Below are 22246 nucleotides of genomic sequence, written 5' to 3' on the forward strand. Positions count from 1 at the left end.
ATATGGCACTGTCACTGAGTCTACAGTAAATATATATGGCACTGTCACTGAGTCTACAGTAAATATATATGGCACTGTCACTGAGTCTACAGTAGATATATATGGCACTGTCACTGAGTCTACAGTAAATCTATATGGCACTGTCACTGAGTCTACAGTAAATCTATATGGCACTGTCACTGAGTCTACAGTAGATATATATGGCACTGTCACTGAGTCTACAGTAAATCTATATGGCACTGTCACTGTGTCTACAGTAAATCTATATGGCACTGTCACTGAGTCTACAGTAAATCTTTATGGCACTGTCACTGAGTCTACAGTAAATCTATATGGCACTGTCACTGTGTCTACAGTAAATCTATATGGCACTGTCACTGTGTCTACAGTAAATCTATATGGCACTGTCACTGAGTCTACAGTAGATATATATGGCACTGTCACTGTGTCTACAGTAAATCTATATGGCACTGTCACTGTGTCTACAGTAAATCTATATGGCACTGTCACTGTATCTACAGTAAATCTATATGGCACTGTCACTGTGTCTACAGTAAATCTATATGGCACTGTCACTGAGTCTACAGTAGATATTTATGACACTGTCACTGAGTGCCATCCGTTTTGTCACCAAAGCCCCATATACTACCCACCACTGCAACCTGAATGCTCTCGTTGGCTGGTCCTCGCTACATATTCGTCGCCAAACCCACTGGCTCCAGGTCATCTATAAGTCTTTGCTAGGTAAAGCTCCGCCTTATCTCAGCTCACTGGTCACCATAGCAGCACCCACCCGTAGCACGCGCTCCAGCAGGTATATCTCTCTGGTCACCCCCAAAGCCAACACCTATTTTGGCCGCCTTTCCTTCCAGTTCTCTGCTGCCAATGACTGGAACGAACTACAAAAATCACTAAAGCTGGAGACTCATATCTCCCTCACTAGCTTTAAGCACCAGCTGTCAGAGCAGCTCACAGATCACTGCACCTGTACATAGCCCATCTGTAAATAGCCCATCCAACTACCTCATCCCCATATTGTTATTTATTGTTTTGCTCCTTTGCACCCCAGTATCTCTACTTGCACATTCATCTTCTGCTCATCTATCACTCGTGTTTAATTGCTAAATTGTAATTATTTTGCCACTATGGCCTATTTATTGCCTTACCTCCCTAATCTTACCTCATTTTCACACACTGTATATAGACTTTTCTATTGTGTTATTGACTGTATGTTTGTTTATTCCATGTTGTAACTCTGTGTTGTTGTTTGTGTCGCACTGCTTTATTTTATCTTGGCCAGAGTTGTAAATGAGAACTTGTTCTCAACCAGCCTACCTGGTTAAATAAAGGTGAAATAAAAAATATAAAAAAATGCCATGTAGCTCTTGTCGTCTCAGATTGCAAACATGATGTTTGGTCCATGTGAACATCGTCTAGATAGTCAAACTCCTGCTACGGCTCTATTTCTCTTACATTTCAGACCTGTTGCCTGGAGACATCTGACATCTCCCGATATACAATATGGTTAGAGATTAGCCAGCGGTATATGGTGCTCAGTGGTCACATGTCTCTATATAAACTTACACTTATAGCCTGACTGTTTTGGAGGCCAAAATATATGATGAGTTTTTTCCCGAGCACTTTACTTTACCAGGAACAACTCCTGGCCCTGGGAAAAATGAATGGTCTGGCCCATCAGCCTGACCAATCATTCTGCCAGTACAGCAAGGTGGCAAATTTACATCAAACGAAACAGCACCACCGTCTGGTTGTAGTAGGTATTACACAACGGAAATCGGTTTGTTGTCTTCCTGTTTCTAGAAGTGTGTTGTGGTAGGAAGTTGATCGCATGCTATTGCACGGTCTGTGGACAGTAACGTTTTAGCTACATTGTGTCATGTTATGATTATACCCGCGGTAAATCACGGATAGATACATCGTTACCAAAATAACCGGTTAGTTTGACTTGCATGTGGTAGGTGCTACAGTTCAAAGGCAACCAACTTACGATGTAACGTTACTGTACAGTAGTGCAACAACTTGAAATGATTGTCTGACATTCGCTCACATATTGAGTGAAAGGATGCTGAAAACATGTTTAACAGCTGTCCGCGGGCCTGCGGTCTGCGTGGGTCGGTGTTTCAGTAGGGAAGTGAGTGGTGCAGTTTCCACGTTAGCCGGTTTCTCCTCTCCACCATTCTCAACCGAGGCTTCACTCTATGTGCACGTGAGTATTGTTAGACCCCCCACCCCACCCACCCACACACACACACACACACACACACACACACACACACACACACAGTGGCCATACTGTCTGAAGGGATGTGCCTACTGCAGAGGAGGCTGGTGGGAGATGGTATAGGAGGATGGGCTCATTATTATGGCTGTAATGGATTCCAGGCTGTATCACAACCGGCCGTGATTGGGAGTCCAATAGGGCGGCACACAATTGGCCCAGCGTCGTCCAGGTTTGGACGGTGTAGGCCGTCATTATAAATAAGAATTTGTTCTTAACTGACTTGCCTAGTTAAATAAAGGTTAAATGTTAAAAAAAAATGGAATGGTGCCTAACACATGGGAACAGTGTGTTGGACTCAGTTCTATTGAGTCCACTCCAGCCATTACAATGAGCCTGTCCTCCTATAGCTCCTCCCACCAGCCTCCTCTGTCTACTGTAACAACAAGTACATCCCTGATACTAACCCTGGTCCTCTAATGTTCATAGTGGCCTTACTGTCTGAAGAGATGCTCCTACTGTAACTTCAACAAGTACATCCCTGATACTAACCCTGGTCCTCTCCTGTTCATAGTGGCCTTACTGTCTGAAGAGATGCTCCTACTGTAACTTCAACAAGTACATCCCTGATACTAACCCTGGTCCTCTCCTGTTCATAGTGGCCTTACTGTCTGAAGAGATGCTCCTACTGTAACTTCAACAAGTACATCCCTGATACTAACCCTGATCCTCTCCTGTTCATAGTGGCCTTACTGTCTGAAGAGATGCTCCTACTGTAACTTCAACAAGTACATCCCTGGCTCTGACAAGCAGGACGTCATGTTGGAGTGTCTCCAGAGGGAGACGGAGACCTCACTAAAGCTCAGCCAGGTGTCCCGGTAGGTTTACAGTCTAAATTCAACCCTCCTCTGTGGGCCATCGCCTTTAGCTTTAGTGTCTCCATGGGAACATCTGAAATGGCACCCTATTCCATAAACAGTGCACTATTTCCAGAGTGCCTAAGGCTGACTATGGAGGGAACAGGGGGCCGTTTTCAGACTCAGGCTGCTCCTCCGCCTCCTGGAGTTCAACTCCAAACACACAATAGTCTTTGCATTTTTTCTTCTTTCTATTTTAACATCTCCCTGTCTTTCACTCTCTGTCTCTCTCTCCCTGTCTCTCTCTCCCTGTCTCTCTCTCTCTGTCTCTCCCTGTCTGTCTCTCCCTGTCTCTCTCTCCCTGTCTCTCTCCCTGTCTCTCTCTCTCTGTCTCTCCCTGTCTCTCTCTCCCTGTCTCTCTCTCTCTCTGTCTCTCTCTCCATGTTTCCCTCTCTGTCTCTGTCTCTCTCTCTCTGTCTCTCCCTGTCTCTCTCTCCCTGTCTCTCTCTCCCTGTCTCTCTCTCCCTGTCTCTCTCTCCCTGTCTCTCTCTCTCTCTGTCTCTCCCTGTCTCTCTCTCCCTGTCTCTCTCTCTCTCTCTGTCTCTCCCTGTCTCTCCCTGTCTCTCTCTCTCTCTCTCCCTGTCTCTCTCTCTGTCTCCCTCTCTCTCTGTCTCCCTCTCTCTCTCTCCCTGTCTCTCTCTCCTTGTCTCTCTCTCTCTCCATGTCTCTCTCTCCATGTCTCTCTCGCTCTCTCTCTCTGTCTCCCTCTCTCTGTCTCCCTCTCTCTCTCTCTCTCCCTGTCTCTGTCTCTCTCTCTCTATGTCTCTCTCTCTCTCTCCATGTCTCTCTCGCTCTCTCTCTCTGTCTCCCTCTCTCTCTCTCTCTCTCTCTCTCTCTATGTCTCTGTCTCTCTCTCTCTCTCTCTCTCCATGTCTCTTTTTAACTCTCTCTCTCTGTCTCTCTCTCTGTCTCTCTCTCTCTTTCTCTCTCTCCATGTCTCTCTCTCATCTTCAGGATCACCTCTGTGTTTTTTGGAGGTGGGACTCCTAGCCTGGCCCGCCCCTCCACTATCGCTGCGGTCCTAGAGACAGTTGCCAGGCACGCTGGACTATCAGAGGAGGCAGAAGTCACTCTGGAGGTCAACCCCACCCCCGTAGGAAGCTCTAAGTTGGAGGACTTCCTCCATGCTGGTGTCAACCGTTTTTCCATCGGGGTGCAGGTGAGATTAAGGCTGGTGTTCAGTCAGTTGCACATAGTAGATTTCCAGAAAGCGTTCTCAGAAGTGTTGAAGTACGTCCTTCTACTGTACATCCCCTGGGCTATAAGATTAATGGGAACGGTTAGGCTAGCAACCCTTTCCCATAAAACCTTTTCTGCTACGGAAACCTAAACAACAGAAAACATTGTTAATGGTGGATAGGGAGGAAGGAGAGGAGGAGTCCATGGAGGATAAGAGTGTGATGCAATACAGTCAGTCACTGATCACTAGCTTTGTTCTGAACAGGCGGCCACTGATCACTAGCTTTGTTCTGAACAGGCGGTCACTGATCACTAGCTTTGTTCTGAACAGGCGGTCACTGATCACTAGCTTTGTTCTGAACAGTCAGTCACTGATCACTAGCTTTGTTCTGAACAGGCGGTCACTGATCACTAGCTTTGTTCTGAACAGGCGGTCACTGATCACTAGCTTTGTTCTGAACAGGCGGTCACTGATCACTAGCTTTGTTCTGAACAGTCAGTCACTGATCACTAGCTTTGTTCTGAACAGGCGGTCACTGATCACTAGCTTTGTTCTGAACAGGCGGTCACTGATCATTAGCTTTGTTCTGAACAGGCGGCCACTGATCACTAGCTTTGTTCTGAACAGGCGGCCACTGATCACTAGCTTTGTTCTGAACAGTCAGTCACTGATCACTAGCTTTGTTCTGAACAGGCGGTCACTGATCACTAGCTTTGTTCTGAACAGGCGGTCACTGATCACTAGCTTTGTTCTGAACAGGCGGTCACTGATCACTAGCTTTGTTCTGAAAAGGCGGTCACTGATCATTAGCTTTGTTCTGAACAGGCGGTCACTGATCACTAGCTTTGTTCTGAACAGGCGGCCACTGATCACTAGCTTTGTTCTGAACAGGCGGTCACTGATCACTAGCTTTGTTCTGAACAGGCGGTCACTGATCACTAGCTTTGTTCTGAACAAGTGGCCACTGATCACTAGCTTTGTTCTGAACAGTCAGTCACTGATCACTAGCTTTGTTCTGAACAGGCGGTCACTGATCACTAGCTTTGTTCTGAACAGGCGGTCACTGATCACTAGCTTTGTTCTGAACAGGCGGTCACTGATCACTAGCTTTGTTCTGAACAGGCGGTCACTGATCACTAGCTTTGTTCTGAACAGGCGGTCACTGATCATTAGCTTTGTTCTGAACAGGCGGTCACTGATCACTAGCTTTGTTCTGAACAGGCGGTCACTGATCATTAGCTTTGTTCTGAACAGGCGGTCACTGATCACTAGCTTTGTTCTGAACAGTCAGTCACTGATCACTAGCTTTGTTCTGAACAGGCAGTCACTGATCACTAGCTTTGTTCTGAACAGGCAGTCACTGATCACTAGCTTTGTTCTGAACAGGCGGTCACTGATCACTAGCTTTGTTCTGAACAGGCGGCCACTGATCACTAGCTTTGTTCTGAACAGGCGGCCACTGATCACTAGCTTTGTTCTGAACAGTCAGTCACTGATCACTAGCTTTGTTCTGAACAGGCGGTCACTGATCACTAGCTTTGTTCTGAACAGGCGGTCACTGATCACTAGCTTTGTTCTGAACAGGCGGTCACTGATCACTAGCTTTGTTCTGAAAAGGCGGTCACTGATCATTAGCTTTGTTCTGAACAGGCGGTCACTGATCACTAGCTTTGTTCTGAACAGGCGGCCACTGATCACTAGCTTTGTTCTGAACAGGCGGTCACTGATCACTAGCTTTGTTCTGAACAGGCGGTCACTGATCACTAGCTTTGTTCTGAACAAGTGGCCACTGATCACTAGCTTTGTTCTGAACAGTCAGTCACTGATCACTAGCTTTGTTCTGAACAGGCGGTCACTGATCACTAGCTTTGTTCTGAACAGGCGGTCACTGATCACTAGCTTTGTTCTGAACAGGCGGTCACTGATCACTAGCTTTGTTCTGAACAGGCGGTCACTGATCACTAGCTTTGTTCTGAACAGGCGGTCACTGATCATTAGCTTTGTTCTGAACAGGCGGTCACTGATCACTAGCTTTGTTCTGAACAGGCGGTCACTGATCATTAGCTTTGTTCTGAACAGGCGGTCACTGATCACTAGCTTTGTTCTGAACAGTCGGTCACTGATCACTAGCTTTGTTCTGAACAGGCAGTCACTGATCACTAGCTTTGTTCTGAACAGGCAGTCACTGATCACTAGCTTTGTTCTGAACAGGCGGTCACTGATCACTAGCTTTGTTCTGAACAGGCAGTCACTGATCACTAGCTTTGTTCTGAACAGGCGGTCACTGATCACTAGCTTTGTTCTGAACAGGCGGTCACTGATCACTAGCTTTGTTCTGAACAGGCGGTCACTGATCACTAGCTTTGTTCTGAACAGTCAGTCACTGATCACTAGCTTTGTTCTGAACAGGCGGTCACTGATCACTAGCTTTGTTCTGAACAGGCGGTCACTGATCACTAGCTTTGTTCTGAACAGTCAGTCACTGATCACTAGCTTTGTTCTGAACAGGCGGTCACTGATCATTAGCTTTGTTCTGAACAGGCGGTCACTGATCACTAGCTTTGTTCTGAACAGGCGGTCACTGATCATTAGCTTTGTTCTGAACAGGCGGTCACTGATCACTAGCTTTGTTCTGAACAGTCAGTCACTGATCACTAGCTTTGTTCTGAACAGGCAGTCACTGATCACTAGCTTTGTTCTGAACAGGCAGTCACTGATCACTAGCTTTGTTCTGAACAGGCGGTCACTGATCACTAGCTTTGTTCTGAACAGGCGGTCACTGATCACTAGCTTTGTTCTGAACAGGCGGTCACTGATCACTAGCTTTGTTCTGAACAGGCGGTCACTGATCACTAGCTTTGTTCTGAACAGTCAGTCACTGATCACTAGCTTTGTTCTGAACAGGCGGTCACTGATCACTAGCTTTGTTCTGAACAGGCGGTCACTGATCACTAGCTTTGTTCTGAACAGTCAGTCACTGATCACTAGCTTTGTTCTGAACAGGCGGTCACTGATCACTAGCTTTGTTCTGAACAGTCAGTCACTGATCACTGGCTTTGTTCTGAACAGGCGGTCACTGATCACTAGCTTTGTTCTGAACAGGCGGTCACTGATCACTAGCTTTGTTCTGAACAGTCAGTCACTGATCACTAGCTTTGTTCTGAACAGGCGGTCACTGATCACTAGCTTTGTTCTGAACAGTCAGTCACTGATCACTGGCTTTGTTCTGAACAGGCGGTCACTGATCACTAGCTTTGTTCTGAACAGGCGGTCACTGATCACTAGCTTTGTTCTGAACAGTCAGTCACTGATCACTAGCTTTGTTCTGAACAGGCGGTCACTGATCACTAGCTTTGTTCTGAACAGGCGGTCACTGATCACTAGCTTTGTTCTGAACAGTCAGTCACTGATCACTGGCTTTGTTCTGAACAGGCGGTCACTGATCACTAGCTTTGTTCTGAACAGGCGGTCACTGATCACTAGCTTTGTTCTGAACAGGCGGTCACTGATCACTAGCTTTGTTCTGAACAGTCAGTCACTGATCACTAGCTTTGTTCTGAACAGGCGGTCACTGATCACTAGCTTTGTTCTGAACAGGCGGTCACTGATCACTGGCTTTGTTCTGAACAGGCGGTCACTGATCACTAGCTTTGTTCTGAACAGGCGGTCACTGATCACTAGCTTTGTTCTGAACAGGCGGTCACTGATCACTAGCTTTGTTCTGAACAGGCAGTCACTGATCACTAGCTTTGTTCTGAACAGTCAGTCACTGATCACTAGCTTTGTTCTGAACAGGCGGTCACTGATCACTAGCTTTGTTCTGAACAGTCAGTCACTGATCACTAGCTTTGTTCTGAACAGTCAGTCACTGATCACTAGCTTTGTTCTGAACAGTCAGTCACTGATCACTAGCTTTGTTCTGAACAGTCAGTCACTGATCACTAGCTTTGTTCTGAACAGTCAGTCTCTGATCACTAGCTTTGTTCTGAACAGGCGGTCACTGATCACTAGCTTTGTTCTGAACAGGCAGTCATTGATAACTAGCTTTGTTCTGAACAGGCAGTCACTGATCACTAGCTTTGTTCTGAACAGGCGGTCACTGATCACTAGCTTTGTTCTGAACAGTCAGTCACTGATCACTAGCTTTGTTCTGAACAGTCAGTCACTGATCACTAGCTTTGTTCTGAACAGTCAGTCACTGATCACTAGCTTTGTTCTGAACAATCAGTCACTGATCATTAGCTTTGTTCTGAGAACAAATTGTCCTTTTCCTATGGGGAGCAGGTCGGGGAGCAGGTCGGGGAGCAGGTCGGGGAGCTGAAGGAGAGCTTTATGAAACACTGTTTTTACATGTCTCATATATTTGCTTATTTCCAACAGTCTCTCCGGGACGACGGCCTGAAGGTTCTGGGGAGAGACCATAACTCCCAGCATGCTTTGCAGACTGTAGCAGAGGCTCGGAGGCTCTGCCCGGGTAGGGTGTCGGTCGACGTCATGTTCGGACGTCCTGGTCAGAGTGTTGCATCCTGGGAGTTGGAATTGGATGAGCTGCTGTCGGTGTGTGATGACCATGTCTCCCTGTACCAGCTGACCCTGGAGAGAGGCATGTCTTTCCTTACTGACACTGAGAGTTCTTGTGCGTGGGTATTTAGAAGTTGAACTGACAGGTACAGATGAGAGTTCTTGTGCGTGGGTATTTAGAAGTTGAACTGACAGGTACAGATGACAAAATGAGATGGGGAGATGGAGGGGAGGACTACAGGAGAGACAGTAGCAGGAACACCACCACTACACCGCCCCCAGCAGACTGAGTTTGCAGATTTTTTGAAGAAGGTTTTACTTGCAGTGACTGTGATATGTGGTTGTTTTTACTTAATGTAGTTGAATTAGTAGCTGTAGTGATTGACAGGTAATAGGTATCCAAATGAATATATGACCTGACTGTAAGTCACTCTGGATAAGAGATTCTGCTGCTAAATGACTCCAATGTAAATATGTCAACTGCAGGCACACAGCTCTTCAGACAGGTCCAGAAAGGCCAACTGAGCGTGCCCAGTGATGACATCACAGCTGTCATGTATGAATCAGCCAGGAGGATTCTTCAGAAGAGAGGCTATCTGCAGTATGAGGTGTCCAACTTTGCAAGAAATGTAAGTTCTACTCTCTTTCTCTGTGGGTGTCCTTGTGTCTGTCCTACCACTGTGCTATAGAATAAATACCTTTAGTAGAAAACCCTGCTGTAGAAATTCATTTAGTAGAAAACCCTGCAGTAGAAATACCTTTAGTAGAAAACCCTGCTGTAGAAATACCTTTAGTAGAAATACCTTTAGTAGAAATACCTTTAGTAGAAAACCCTGCTGTAGAAATTCATTTAGTAGAAAACCCTGCAGTAGAAATACCTTTAGTAGAAAACCCTGCAGTAGAAATTCATTTAGTAGAAAACCCTGCAGTAGAAATACCTTTAGTAGAAAACCCTGCAGTAGAAATACCTTCAGTAGAAAACCCTGCAGTAGAAATTCATTTAGTAGAAAACCCTGCAGTAGAAATACCTTTAGTAGAAAACCCTGCTGTAGAAATACCTTTAGTAGAAAACCCTGCTGTAGAAATTCATTTAGTAGAAAACTCTGCAGTAGAAACACCAGGCTATTCTCTGTGCTGTATTGGTTGTCATAACTATTGAATATGAATATTACCTGCTACAGGCAGCACACATCAGTAACATACCTTGTATATTTTCTGTTTGTTTTGAAGGGTGCCATCAGCCAACACAATATGAGCTACTGGAAGGCCAGTCAGTACCTTGGAGTGGGCCCAGGTGAGTTAATAGTGCTTTATGAATGCTCTATAACACCTTTATGAATGCTTTATAACACCTTTATGAATGCTTTATAAAGACTTTATGAATGTTCTATAACACCTTTATGAATGCTCTGTAAAGACGTTATGAATGCCCTATAACACCGCAATGAATGCTCTAAAGACTATGAATGCTCTATAACACCGTTGTGAATGCTCTATAACACCGTTATGAATGCTCTATAACACCGTTATGAATGCTCTATAAAGCCTTTATCTGTGGTTGTTTATTTGAAGTGGGACTCTTCTGTCTGCCAGGTGCCCATGGTCGCTTCGTCCCCCATGGAGAGGGGGGTGTGTGTCGAGAGGCCCGTACCCAGACTCTGGAGCCTGATGTCTGGGTGAGAGAGGTGCAGCAGAGGGGTCACGGGACTCGACGCAGGATACCCCTCACCCACCTGGGACTGTGAGTCAACTACTTTCCGCTTCAGGCTGTTTACCTGCAGAGTTCACACCGTGCTGCTCATTAAAGGGATAATCCACTCCAGAATGAAACTCTTGTCAATTTGTTAATAATCTATGATCTCTGAGTGGGTAAGATAACTATTTTCACCATGATTTGACTTCTAAGTGGTCCGTCTGTGCAAACAGAAAATTGTGTCGTGCCACGTCATCGCCATAAGCTTCTCGTCACTGGATCGGGAATAACAAACTATCACATTTCATGATGCTTAAAAAATCAGTAGGTGCACTGTCAATATCAGCCACTAGAGGGCATAGACAGACTGGTTGACTGAGTCAGCTGATCTACTGTCTGCTCTTCAGACTGTTCCCCTGCAGAGTTCATACGGTGCTGCACATTAATGACCTACTTCTAATAATACTGTTCCCCTGCAGAGTTCATACGGTGCTGCACATTAATGACCTACTAATAATACTGTTCACCTGCAGAGTTCATACGGTGCTGCACATTAATGACCTACTAATAATACTGTTCCCCTGCAGAGTTCATACGGTGCTGCACATTAATGACCTACTAATAATACTGTTCACCTGCAGAGTTCATACGGTGCTGCACATTAATGACCTTCTAATAATACTGTTCCCCTGCAGAGTTCATACGGTGCTGCACATTAATGACCTAATTCTAATAATACTGTTCACCTGCAGAGTTCATACGGTGCTGCACATTAATGACCTACTTCTAATAATACTGTTCACCTGCAGAGTTCATACGGTGCTGCACATTAATGACCTACTAATAATACTGTTCACCTGCAGAGTTCATACGGTGCTGCACATTAATGACCTACTAATAATACTGTTCCCCTGCAGAGTTCATACGGTGCTGCACATTAATGACCTACTTCTAATAATACTGTTCCCCTGCAGAGTTCATACGGTGCTGCACATTAATGACCTTCTAATAATACTGTTCACCTGCAGAGTTCATACGGTGCTGCACATTAATGACCTACTTCTAATAATACTGTTCCCCTGCAGAGTTCATACGGTGCTGCACATTAATGACCTTCTAATAATACTGTTCACCTGCAGAGTTCATACGGTGCTGCACATTAATGACCTACTTCTAATAATACTGTTCACCTGCAGAGTTCATACGGTGCTGCACATTAATGACCTACTAATAATACTGTTCACCTGCAGAGTTCATACGGTGCTGCACATTAATGACCTACTAATAATCAAATCAAATCAAATTTATTTATATAGCCCTTCGTACATCAGCTGAAATCTCAAAGTGCTGTACAGAAACCCAGCCTAAAACCCCAAACAGCAAGCAATGCATGTGAAAGAAGCACGGTGGCTGGGAAAAACTCCCTAGGAAAAACTCCTGAGAAAGGCCAAAAACCTAGGAAGAAACCTAGAGAGGAACCAGGCCATGAGGGGTGGCCAGTCCTCTTCTGGCTGTGCCGGGTGGATATTATAACAGAACATGGTCAAGATGTTAAAATGTTCGTAAATGACCAGCATGGTCAAATAATAATAATCATAGTAATTGTCGAGGGTGCAACAAGCACGTCCGGTGAACAGGTCAGGGTTCCGTAGCCGCAGGCAGAACAGTTGAAACTGGAGCAGCAGCATGGCCAGGTGGACTGGTGACAGCAAGGAGTCATCATGCCAGGTAGTCCTGAGGCATGGTCCTAGGGCTCAGGTCCTCCGAGAGAAAGAAAGAAAGAGAGAAAGAGAGAATTAGAGAGAGCATATTTACATTCACACAGGACACCGGATAAGACAAGAGAATACTCCAGATGTAACAGACTGACCCTAGCCCCCCGACACATAAACTACTGCAGCATAAATACTGGAGGCTGAGACAGGAGGGATCAGAAGACACTGTGGCCCCATCCGATGATACCCCCGGACAGGGCCAAACAGGCAGGATATAACCCCACCCACTTTGCCAAAGCACAGCCCCCACACCACTAGAGGGATATCTACAACCACCAACTTACCGTCCGAAGACAAGGCCGAGTATAGCCCACAAAGATGTCCGCCACGGCACAACCCAAGGGGGGGCGCCAACCCAGACAGGAAGACCACGTCAGTGGCTCAACCTACTCAAGTGACGCACCCCTCCCATGGACGGCATGGAAGAACACCAGTAAGTCAGTGACTCAGCCCCTGTAAAAGGGTTAGAGGCAGAGAATCCCAGTGGGAAGAGGGGAACCGACAAGGCAGAGACAGCAAGGGCGGTTCGTTGCTCCAGCCTTTCCGTTCATCTTCACACTCCTGGGCCAGACTATACTTAATCATAGGACCTACTGAAGAGATAAGTCTTCAGTAAAGACTTAAAGGTTGAGACTGAGTCTGCGTCTCTCACATGGGTAGGCAGACCATTCCATAAAAATGGAGCTCTATAGGAGAAAGCCCTACCTCCAGCCGTTTGCTTAGAAATTCTAGGGACAATTAGGAGGCCTGCGTCTTGTGACCGTAGCGTACGTGTAGGTATGTACGGCAGGACCAAATCGGAAAGATAGGTAGGAGCAAGCCCATGTAATGCTTTGTAGGTTAGCAGTAAAACCTTGAAATCAGCCCTTGCCTTAACAGGAAGCCAGTGTAGGGAGGCTAGCACCGGAGTAATATGATCACATTTTTTGGTTCTAGTCAGGATTCTAGCAGCCGTATTTAGCACTAACTGAAGTTTGTTTAGTGCTTTATCCGGGTAGCCGGAAAGTAGAGCATTGCAGTAGTCGAGCCTAGAAGTAACAAAAGCATGGATTAATTTTTCTGCGTCATTTTTGGACAGAAAGTTTCTGATTTTTGCAATGTTACGTAGATGGAAAAAAGCTGTCCTTGAAGCAGTCTTGATATGTTCTTCAAAAGAGAGATCAGGGTCCAGAGTAACGCCGAGGTCCTTCACAGTTTTATTTGAGACGACTGTACAACCATCCAGATTAATTGTCAGATTCAACAGAAGATCTCTTTGTTTCTTGGGACCTAGGACAAGCATCTCTGTTTTGTCCGAGTTTAAAAGTAGAAAATTTGCAGCCATCCACTTCCTTATGTCTGAAACACAGGCTTCTAGCGAGGGCAATTTTGGGGCTTCACCATGTTTCATTGAAATGTACAGCTGTGTGTCGTCCGCATAGCAGTGAAATTTAACATTATGTTTTCGAATGACATCCCCAAGAGGTAAAATATATAGTGAAAACAATAGTGGTCCTAGAACGGAACCTTGAGGAACACCGAAATTTACAATTGATTTGTCAGAGGACGAACCATTCACAGAGACAAACTGATATCTTTCCGACAGATAAGATCTAAACCAGGCCAGAACTTGTCCATGTAGACCAATTTGGGTTTCCAATCTCTCCAAAAGAATGTGGTGATCGATGGTATCAAAAGCGGCACTAAGATCTAGGAGCATGAGGACAGATGCAGAGCCTCGGTCTGACGTCATTAAAAGGTCATTTACCACCTTCACAAGTGCAGTCTCAGTGCTATGATGGGGTCTAAAACCAGACTGAAGCGTTTCGTATACATTGTTTGTCTTCAGGAAGGCAGTGAGTTGCTGCGCAACAACTTTTTCTAAAATTTTTGAGAGGAATGGAAGATTCGATATAGGCCGATAGTTTTTTATAATTTCTGGGTCAAGATTAGGCTTTTTCAAGAGAGGCTTTATTACTGCCACTTTTAGTGAGTTTGGTACACATCCGGTGGATAGAGAGCCGTTTATTATGTTCAACATAGGAGGGCCAAGCACAGGAAGCAGCTCTTTCAGTAGTTTAGTTGGAATAGGGTCCAGTATGCAGCTTGAGGGTTTGGAGGCCATGATTATTTTCATCATTATGTCAAGAGATATAGTACTAAAACACTTTAGTATCTCCCTTGATCCTAGGTCCTGGCAGAGTTGTGCAGACTCAGGACAACGGAGCTTTGGAGGAATACGCAGATTTAAAGAGGAGTCCGTAATTTGCTTTCTAATGATCATGATCTTTTCCTCAAAGAAGTTCATAAATTTATTACTGCTGAAATGAAAGCCATCCTCCATTTGCGAATGCTGCTTTTTAGTTAGCTTTGCGACAGTGTCAAAAAGAAATTTCGGATTGTTCTTATTTTCCTCAATTAAGTTGGAAAAATAGGATGATCGTGCAGCAGTGAGGGCTCTTCGATACTGCGCGGTACTGCCTTTCCAAGCTAGTCGGAAGACTTCCAGTTTGGTGTGGCGCCATTTCCGTTCCAATTTTCTGGAAGCTTGCTTCAGAGCTCGTGTATTTTCTGTATACCAGGGAGCTAGTTTCTTATGACAGATGTTTTTAATTTTTAGGGGTGCAACTGCATCTAGGGTATTGCGCAAGGTTGAATTGAGTTCCTCGGTTAGGTGGTTAACTGATTCTTGTCCTCTGACGTCCTTGGGTAGGCAGAGGGAGTCTGGAAGGGCATCAAGGAATCTTTGGGTTGTCTGAGAATTTATAGCACGACTTTTAATCTTCCTTGGTTGGGGTCTGAGCAGATTATTTGTTGCAATTGTAAACGCAATAAAATGGTGGTCCGATAATCCAGGATTATGAGGAAAAACATTAAGATCCACAACATTTATTCCATGGGACAAAACTAGGTCCAGAGTATGACTGTGGCAGTGAGTAGGTCCAGAGACATGTTGGACAAAACCCACTGAGTCGATGATGGCTCCGAAAGCCTTTTGGAGTGGGTCTGTGGACTTTTCCATGTGAATGTTAAAGTCACCAAAAATTAGAATATCTGCTATGACTACAAGATCCGATAGGAATTCAGGGAACTCAGTAAGGAACACTGCATATGGCCCAGGAGGCCTGTAAACAGTAGCTATAAAAAGTGATTGAGTAGGCTGCATAGATTTCATGACTAGAAGCTCAAAAGACGAAAACGTCATTGTTTTGTTTTTTGTAAATTGAAATTTGCTATCGTAAATGTTAGCAACACCTCCGCCTTTGCCGGATGCACGGGGGGTTTGGTCACTAGTGTAACCAGGGGGTGAGGCCTCATTTAACACAGTAAATTCATCAGGCTTAAGCCATGTTTCAGTCAGGCCAATCACATCAAGATTATGATCAGTGATTAGTTCATTGACTATAACTGCCTTGGAAGTGAGGGATCTAACATTAAGTAACCCAATTTTGAGATGTGAAGTATCACAATCTCTTTCAATAATGGCAGGAATGGAGGAGGTCTTTATACTAGTAAGATTACTGAAGCGAACACCGCCATTTTTAATTTTGCCCAACCAAGATCGAGGCACAGACACGGTCTCAATGGGGAAAGCTGAGCTGACTACGCTAACTGTGCTAGTGGCAGACTCCACTAAGCTGGCAGGCTGGCGAACAGCCTGCTGCCTGGCCAGCACCTTATTTCATTGTGGAGCTAGAGGAGTTAGAGCCCTGTCTATGTTCGTAGATAAGATGAGAGCACCCCTCCAGCTAGGATGGAGTCCGTCACTCCTCAGCAGGCCAGGCTTGGTCCTGTTTGTGGGTGAATCCCAGAAAGAGGGCCAGTTATCTACAAATTCTATCTTTTGGGAGGGGCAGAAAACAGTTTTCATCCAGCGATTGAGTTGTGAGACTCTGCAGTAGAGCTCATCACTCCCCCTAACTGGGAGGGGGCCAGAGACAATTAATCGATGCCGACACATCTTTCTAGCTGATTTACATGCTGAAGCTATGTTGCGCTTGGTGACCTCTGACTGTTTCATCCTAACATCGTTGGTGCCGACGTGGATAACAATATCTCTATACTCTCTACACTCGCCAGTTTTAGCTTTAGCCAGCACCGTCTTTAGATTAGCCTTAACGTCGGTAGCCCTGCCCCCTGGTAAACAGTGTATGATCGCTGGATGATTAGTTTTAAGTCTAATACTGCGGGTAATGGAGTCGCCAATGACTAGGGTTTTCAATTTGTCAGAGCTAATGGTGGGAGCCGTCGGCGTCTCAGACCCCACAACGGGAGGATAATACTGTTCCCCTGCAGAGTTCATACGGTGCTGCACATTAATGACCTACTTCTAATAATACTGTTCCCCTGCAGAGTTCATACGGTGCTGCACATTAATGACCTACTTCTAATAATACTGTTCCCCTGCAGAGTTCATACGGTGCTGCACATTAATGACCTACTAATAATACTGTTCCCCTGCAGAGTTCATACGGTGCTGCACATTAATGACCTACTTCTAATAATACTGTTCCCCTGCAGAGTTCATACGGTGCTGCACATTAATGACCTACTAATAATACTGTTCCCCTGCAGAGTTCATACGGTGCTGCACATTAATGTCCTACTAATAATACTGTTCACCTGCAGAGTTCATACGGTGCTGCACATTAATGACCTACTTCTAATAATACTGTTCCCCTGCAGAGTTCATACGGTGCTGCACATTAATGACCTACTAATAATACTGTTCACCTGCAGAGTTCATACGGTGCTGCACATTAATGACCTTCTAATAATACTGTTCCCCTGCAGAGTTCATACGGTGCTGCACATTAATGACCTACTTCTAATAATACTGTTCCCCTGCAGAGTTCATACGGTGCTGCACATTAATGACCTACTTCTAATAATACTGTTCACCTGCAGAGTTCATACGGTGCTGCACATTAATGACCTTCTAATAATACTCCAGACTCAGTCATAACATGGGATTCTATTCAAGGGTTGTATTTGTACATCAAGCGCTCACGCTACAGAAACAGGAAATGCTGCCCTATGGGCCATTCTGACGCGGACAAGACTTCCTTTCTCACAGCATGCAGATGATGTACTGTAGCAACTTGTTAACTTTATTCAACTGATTGCAGATTGGAGGAAGTGTTGGTCATGGGACTGCGTTTGGTTGACGGCATCACTCACCAGGTAATCTCAGTTAACCCAGAATACTGACGGCATCACTCACCAGGTAATCTCAGTTAACCCAGAATACTGACGGCATCACTCACCAGGTAATCTAGGTTAACCCAGAATACTGACGGCATCACTCACCAGGTAATCTCAGTTAACCCAGAATACTGACAGCATCACTCACCAGGTAATCTCAGTTAACCCAGAATACTGACGGCATCACTCACCAGGTAATCTCAGTTAACCCAGAATACTGACAGCATCACTCACCAGGTAATCTCAGTTAACCCAGAATACTGACAGCATCACTCACCAGGTAATCTCAGTTAACCCAGAATACTGACGGCATCACTCACCAGGTAATCTAGGTTAACCCAGAATACTGACGGCATCACTCACCAGGTAATCTCAGTTAACCCAGAACCAAAAATCTCACATAATTTGGTCAGATTATGTTTACATAGTCTGTCCACATACTATACACAGTATACATATACACAGTATATATATACACAGTATATATATACACAGTAAATATACAAGAGGAGGTTTCAGTTGTTTCTAGATTCATTGTTTGCATCAATAGGGGCCATCAGTGATAAAAGCATTTTTTTAAACCTGATGTTGTGTTTAGTATTTGTACGTTCCACACCGTTTTTTCTGATTCACCTTACTTCCTGTCTTTATGTCTCTGGTTCACCTTACTTCCTGTCTACATCTGTCTTTATGTCTCTGGTTCACCTTACTTCCTGTCTTTATGTCTCTGGTTCACCTTACTTCCTGTCTACATCTGTCTTTATGTCTCTGATTCATGCTATTTCTGTGGCAGCATTGGCAGTTGTTCAATCCCAGGGCAGATCTACACCAGATTCTCAGCTCATCCTCTGAAGTACAAGACCTTCAACAGACAGGCCTTCTAATCCTGGATGACAGGTAACCCAGACCTTCTAATCCTGGATGACAGGTAACCCAGACCTTCAACAGACAGGCCTTCTAATCCTGGATGACAGGTAACCCAGACCTTCAACAGACAGGTCTTCTAATCCTGGATGACAGGTAACCCAGACCTTCAGCAGACAGGCCTTCTAATCCTGGATGACAGGTAACCCAGACCTTCAACAGACAGGTCTTCTAATCCTGGATGACAGGTAACCCAGACCTTCAACAGACAGGTCTTCTAATCCTGGATGACAGGTAACCCAGACCTTCAGCAGACAGGTCTTCTAATCCTGGATGACAGGTAACCCAGACCTTCAGCAGACAGGTCTTCTAATCCTGGATGACAGGTAACCCAGACCTTCAACAGACAGGTCTTCTAATCCTGGATGACAGGTAACCCAGACCTTCAGCAGACAGGTCTTCTAATCCTGGATGACAGGTAACCCAGACCTTCAACAGACAGGTCTTCTAATCCTGGATGACAGGTAACCCAGACCTTCAACAGACAGGTCTTCTAATCCTGGATGACAGGTAACCCAGACCTTCAACAGACAGGCCTTCTAATCCTGGATGACAGGTAACCCAGACCTTCAACAGACAGGTCTTCTAATCCTGGATGACAGGTAACCCAGACCTTCAACAGACAGGTCTTCTAATCCTGGATGACAGGTAACCCAGACCTTCAACAGACAGGTCTTCTAATCCTGGATGACAGGTAACCCAGACCTAACCCAGACCTTCTAATCCTGGATGACAGGTAACCCAGACCTTCAACAGACAGGCCTTCTAATCCTGGATGACAGGTAACCCAGACCTTCAACAGACAGGTCTTCTAATCCTGGATGACAGGTAACCCAGACCTTCAACAGACAGGTCTTCTAATCCTGGATGACAGGTAACCCAGACCTTCAGCAGACAGGTCTTCTAATCCTGGATGACAGGTAACCCAGACCTTCAGCAGACAGGTCTTCTAATCCTGGATGACAGGTAACCCAGACCTTCAACAGACAGGTCTTCTAATCCTGGATGACAGGTAACCCAGACCTTCAACAGACAGGCCTTCTAATCCTGGATGACAGGTAACCCAGACCTTCAACAGACAGGCCTTCTAATCCTGGATGACAGGTAACCCAGACCTTCAACAGACAGGTCTTCTAAGCCTTATAACTTGTGGTTTGTTTAAAGTGGGACCCAGTAGCTGTATCTCCGTGTCTGTATGAGTCTATTTGAATCAGCTGTGTAGTGGTAGGGGCAAAAACCAAAACGTGCACCCCTTGGGGTCCCCGGGACTGAGTTTGGGAAACACTGACAACCCCTTTTGTCTTGTGTGTAGGGGTCTGCGGTGCTCGTGGCAGGGCCTGGCCTTACTGGACAGCATGTTACCCACTCTGCTGCTGCTGCTGGAGGCCTACACCCAGGGGCTCCAGGAGCAGCAGGCCAGGGGGGCCACCATAGGAGACCAGAGAGATGGAGGACAGAGGGTCTCCAAGCCTGGCTGACAGACAGGGGAGACCGACCCGGAGACCGACCCGGAGACCGACCCGGAGACCGACCCGGAGACCGACCCGGAGACCGACCCGGAGACCGACCCGGAGACTGACCCGGAGACCGACCCGGAGACTGACCCGGCAGCCACTATGAACTGTAGATACTGGTCAAATCTACCATCTACCCTGATGAAGTAGATCGGCTGCAGTAAGATGACACTAAACTGTAGGCACCATGTTCTGATCAGTGACAGGTTAGATGGGCCTGAGATGCTGATAAAGCTCTGTACAGGATATTTACAGTTGAACAGGATGCTGTCGGGACTCAGGAAAGGTTCTCCACACCATGTCCTCTATGAACAAATCATTCCCTACCCCTTCAATGTAGTAGAGGTAATCTCACACACACACACACACACACACACGACAAGCAGTTACCAAAAGCAGCAGTTAAATAGGTTGTTTATGAAGGTTAGCGTGCCACGGACTCCAGTTTCTCCACTCTTATCTAGTTATCTGTCATCAGAGCTGTAGTGAAACACTGTTATTGTCAAGGTCCCTCTAAAGGAGCTCTGCATCCCCATCATCATAGTGTGAGAAGATGCAGGGGGCAGGATCACCTGGCAGAGACAGAGTGTGTGTGTGTGTGTGTGTGTGTGTGTGTGTGTGTGTGTGTGTGTGTGTGTGTGTGTGTGTGTGTGTGTGTGTGTGTGTGTGTGTGTGTGTGTGTGTGTGTGTGTGTGTGTGTGTGTGTGTGTGTGTGTTTGGGCAGAGTGACGTGGTCCCTGTATCTGGCCCAGGTGCAGAGCAGATCCCAGATTAGACAGACAGGCTTAAACCTTCTGTTGTCCATCAGCTGTGATGAAAGGTCTGACAGGTACACAGCATGTAATCCACCAGGAAGAGTCTGGAGCGTGTTGTTTAAGCATGAAGACAGCACCTCAACACTGTATACTGGAGCGTGTTGTTTAAGCATGAAGACAGCACCTCAACACTGTAGACTGGAGCGTGTTGTTTAAGCATGAAGACAGCACCGCAACACTGTAGACTGGAGCGTGTTGTTTAAGCATGAAGACAGCACCGCAACACTGTAGACTGGAGCGCGTTGTTTAAGCATGAAGACAGCACCGCAACACTGTAGACTGGAGCGCGTTGTTTAAGCATGAAGACAGCACCGCAACACTGTAGACTGGAGTGCGTTGTTTAAGCATGAAGACAGCACCGCAACACTGTAGACTGGAGCGCGTTGTTTAAGCATGAAGACAGCACCGCAACACTGTAGACTGGAGCGCGTTGTTTAAGCATGAAGACAGCACCGCAACACTGTAGACTGGAGCGTGTTGTTTAAGCATGAAGACAGCACCGCAACACTGTAGACTGGAGCGTGTTGTTTAAGCATGAAGACAGCACCGCAACACTGTAGACTGGAGCGCGTTGTTTAAGCATGAAGACAGCACCGCAACACTGTAGACTGGAGCGTGTTGTTTAAGCATGAAGACAGCACCGCAACACTGTAGACTGGAGCGCGTTGTTTAAGCATGAAGACAGCACCGCAACACTGTAGACTGGAGCGTGTTGTTTAAGCATGAAGACAGCACCACAACACTGTAGACTGGAGCGTGTTGTTTAAGCATGAAGACAGCACCGCAACACTGTAGACTGGAGCGTGTTGTTTAAGCATGAAGACAGCACCGCAACACTGTAGACTGGAGCGTGTTGTTTAAGCATGAAGACAGCACCGCAACACTGTAGACTGGAGCGTGTTGTTTAAGCATGAAGACAGCACCGCAACACTGTAGACTGGAGCGTGTTGTTTAAGCATGAAGACAGCACCGCAACACTGTAGACTGGAGCGTGTTGTTTAAGCATGAAGACAGCACCTCAACACTGTAGACTGGAGCGTGTTGTTTAAGCATGAAGACAGCACCGCAACACTGTAGACTGGAGCGTGTTGTGGAGGCTTGTTGAGATGGGCTCTTGACACGCTGGGTGTATTGTAGTTATAGTGTACATGGGTTAATAAGAAGAACACATTTATAATAGGATAATTATAACCGATTGCCAATTAAGATAGACTGGGAAATGCATAGTTGGTTCAATTTCTTACTCAATAAAAATGTAAAGTGCTACTATTCATTCTGATATTAATGTTCATTCATGCTAATTAAAGAAATTGTGTGCATTCCTTAAAATTGTAACTTCTTTTGACCTGAGCCCTGACCTGAGCCCTATGAGCCCTGACCTGAGCCCTATAAGCCTTGACCTGAGCCCTATGAGCCTTGACCTGAGCCCTATGAGCCCTGACCTGAGCCCTATGAGCCTTGACCTGAGCCCTATAAGCCCTGAC

At 45.8% G+C, this 22246-nt stretch overlaps 1 protein-coding gene across 2 annotated transcripts; it reads left to right on the top strand.

Moving 5' to 3' along the window:
• Positions 1-1829: 1829 nt before the first annotated feature.
• On the top strand, positions 1830-20586 carry LOC115208225 (radical S-adenosyl methionine domain-containing protein 1, mitochondrial). Of its 2 annotated transcripts, XR_003881124.1 has the most exons (12): positions 1830-2227; positions 2984-3117; positions 4111-4315; positions 8717-8939; positions 9344-9486; positions 10088-10151; positions 10451-10598; positions 17434-17488; positions 18303-18406; positions 18438-19105; positions 19470-19537; positions 19746-19872. XR_003881124.1 is itself a non-coding variant. In XM_029776109.1 (10 exons), the coding sequence occupies exons 1-10, from the start codon at positions 2084-2086 to the stop codon at positions 19909-19911; spliced, it is 1386 nt and encodes a 461-aa protein (XP_029631969.1). In that variant the 5' UTR covers positions 1830-2083; the 3' UTR covers positions 19912-20586. The 2 variants fall into 2 exon arrangements, 1 of the variants encoding a protein (XP_029631969.1); XM_029776109.1 differs by lacking the exons at positions 18438-19105; positions 19470-19537 and having other exon boundaries at positions 19746-20586.
• Positions 20587-22246: the final 1660 nt, after the last annotated feature.

Source organism: Salmo trutta, chromosome 1 (genome assembly GCF_901001165.1).
Source record: "Salmo trutta chromosome 1, fSalTru1.1, whole genome shotgun sequence".
In the NCBI taxonomy this organism is placed as follows: Eukaryota; Metazoa; Chordata; class Actinopteri; order Salmoniformes; family Salmonidae; genus Salmo; species Salmo trutta.

Coding starts and splice junctions, on each gene's coding strand:
- LOC115208225 (XM_029776109.1), top strand. CDS start 2,084: ATGCTGAAAACATGTTTAACAGCTGTCCGCGGGCCTGCGGTCTGCGTG. Junction 2,228..2,983: donor AGGCTTCACTCTATGTGCAC/GTGAGTATTGTT, acceptor TCCTGTTCATAG/TGGCCTTACTGTCTGAAGAG. Junction 18,407..19,745: donor CTTCTAATCCTGGATGACAG/GTAACCCAGACC, acceptor TCTTGTGTGTAG/GGGTCTGCGGTGCTCGTGGC.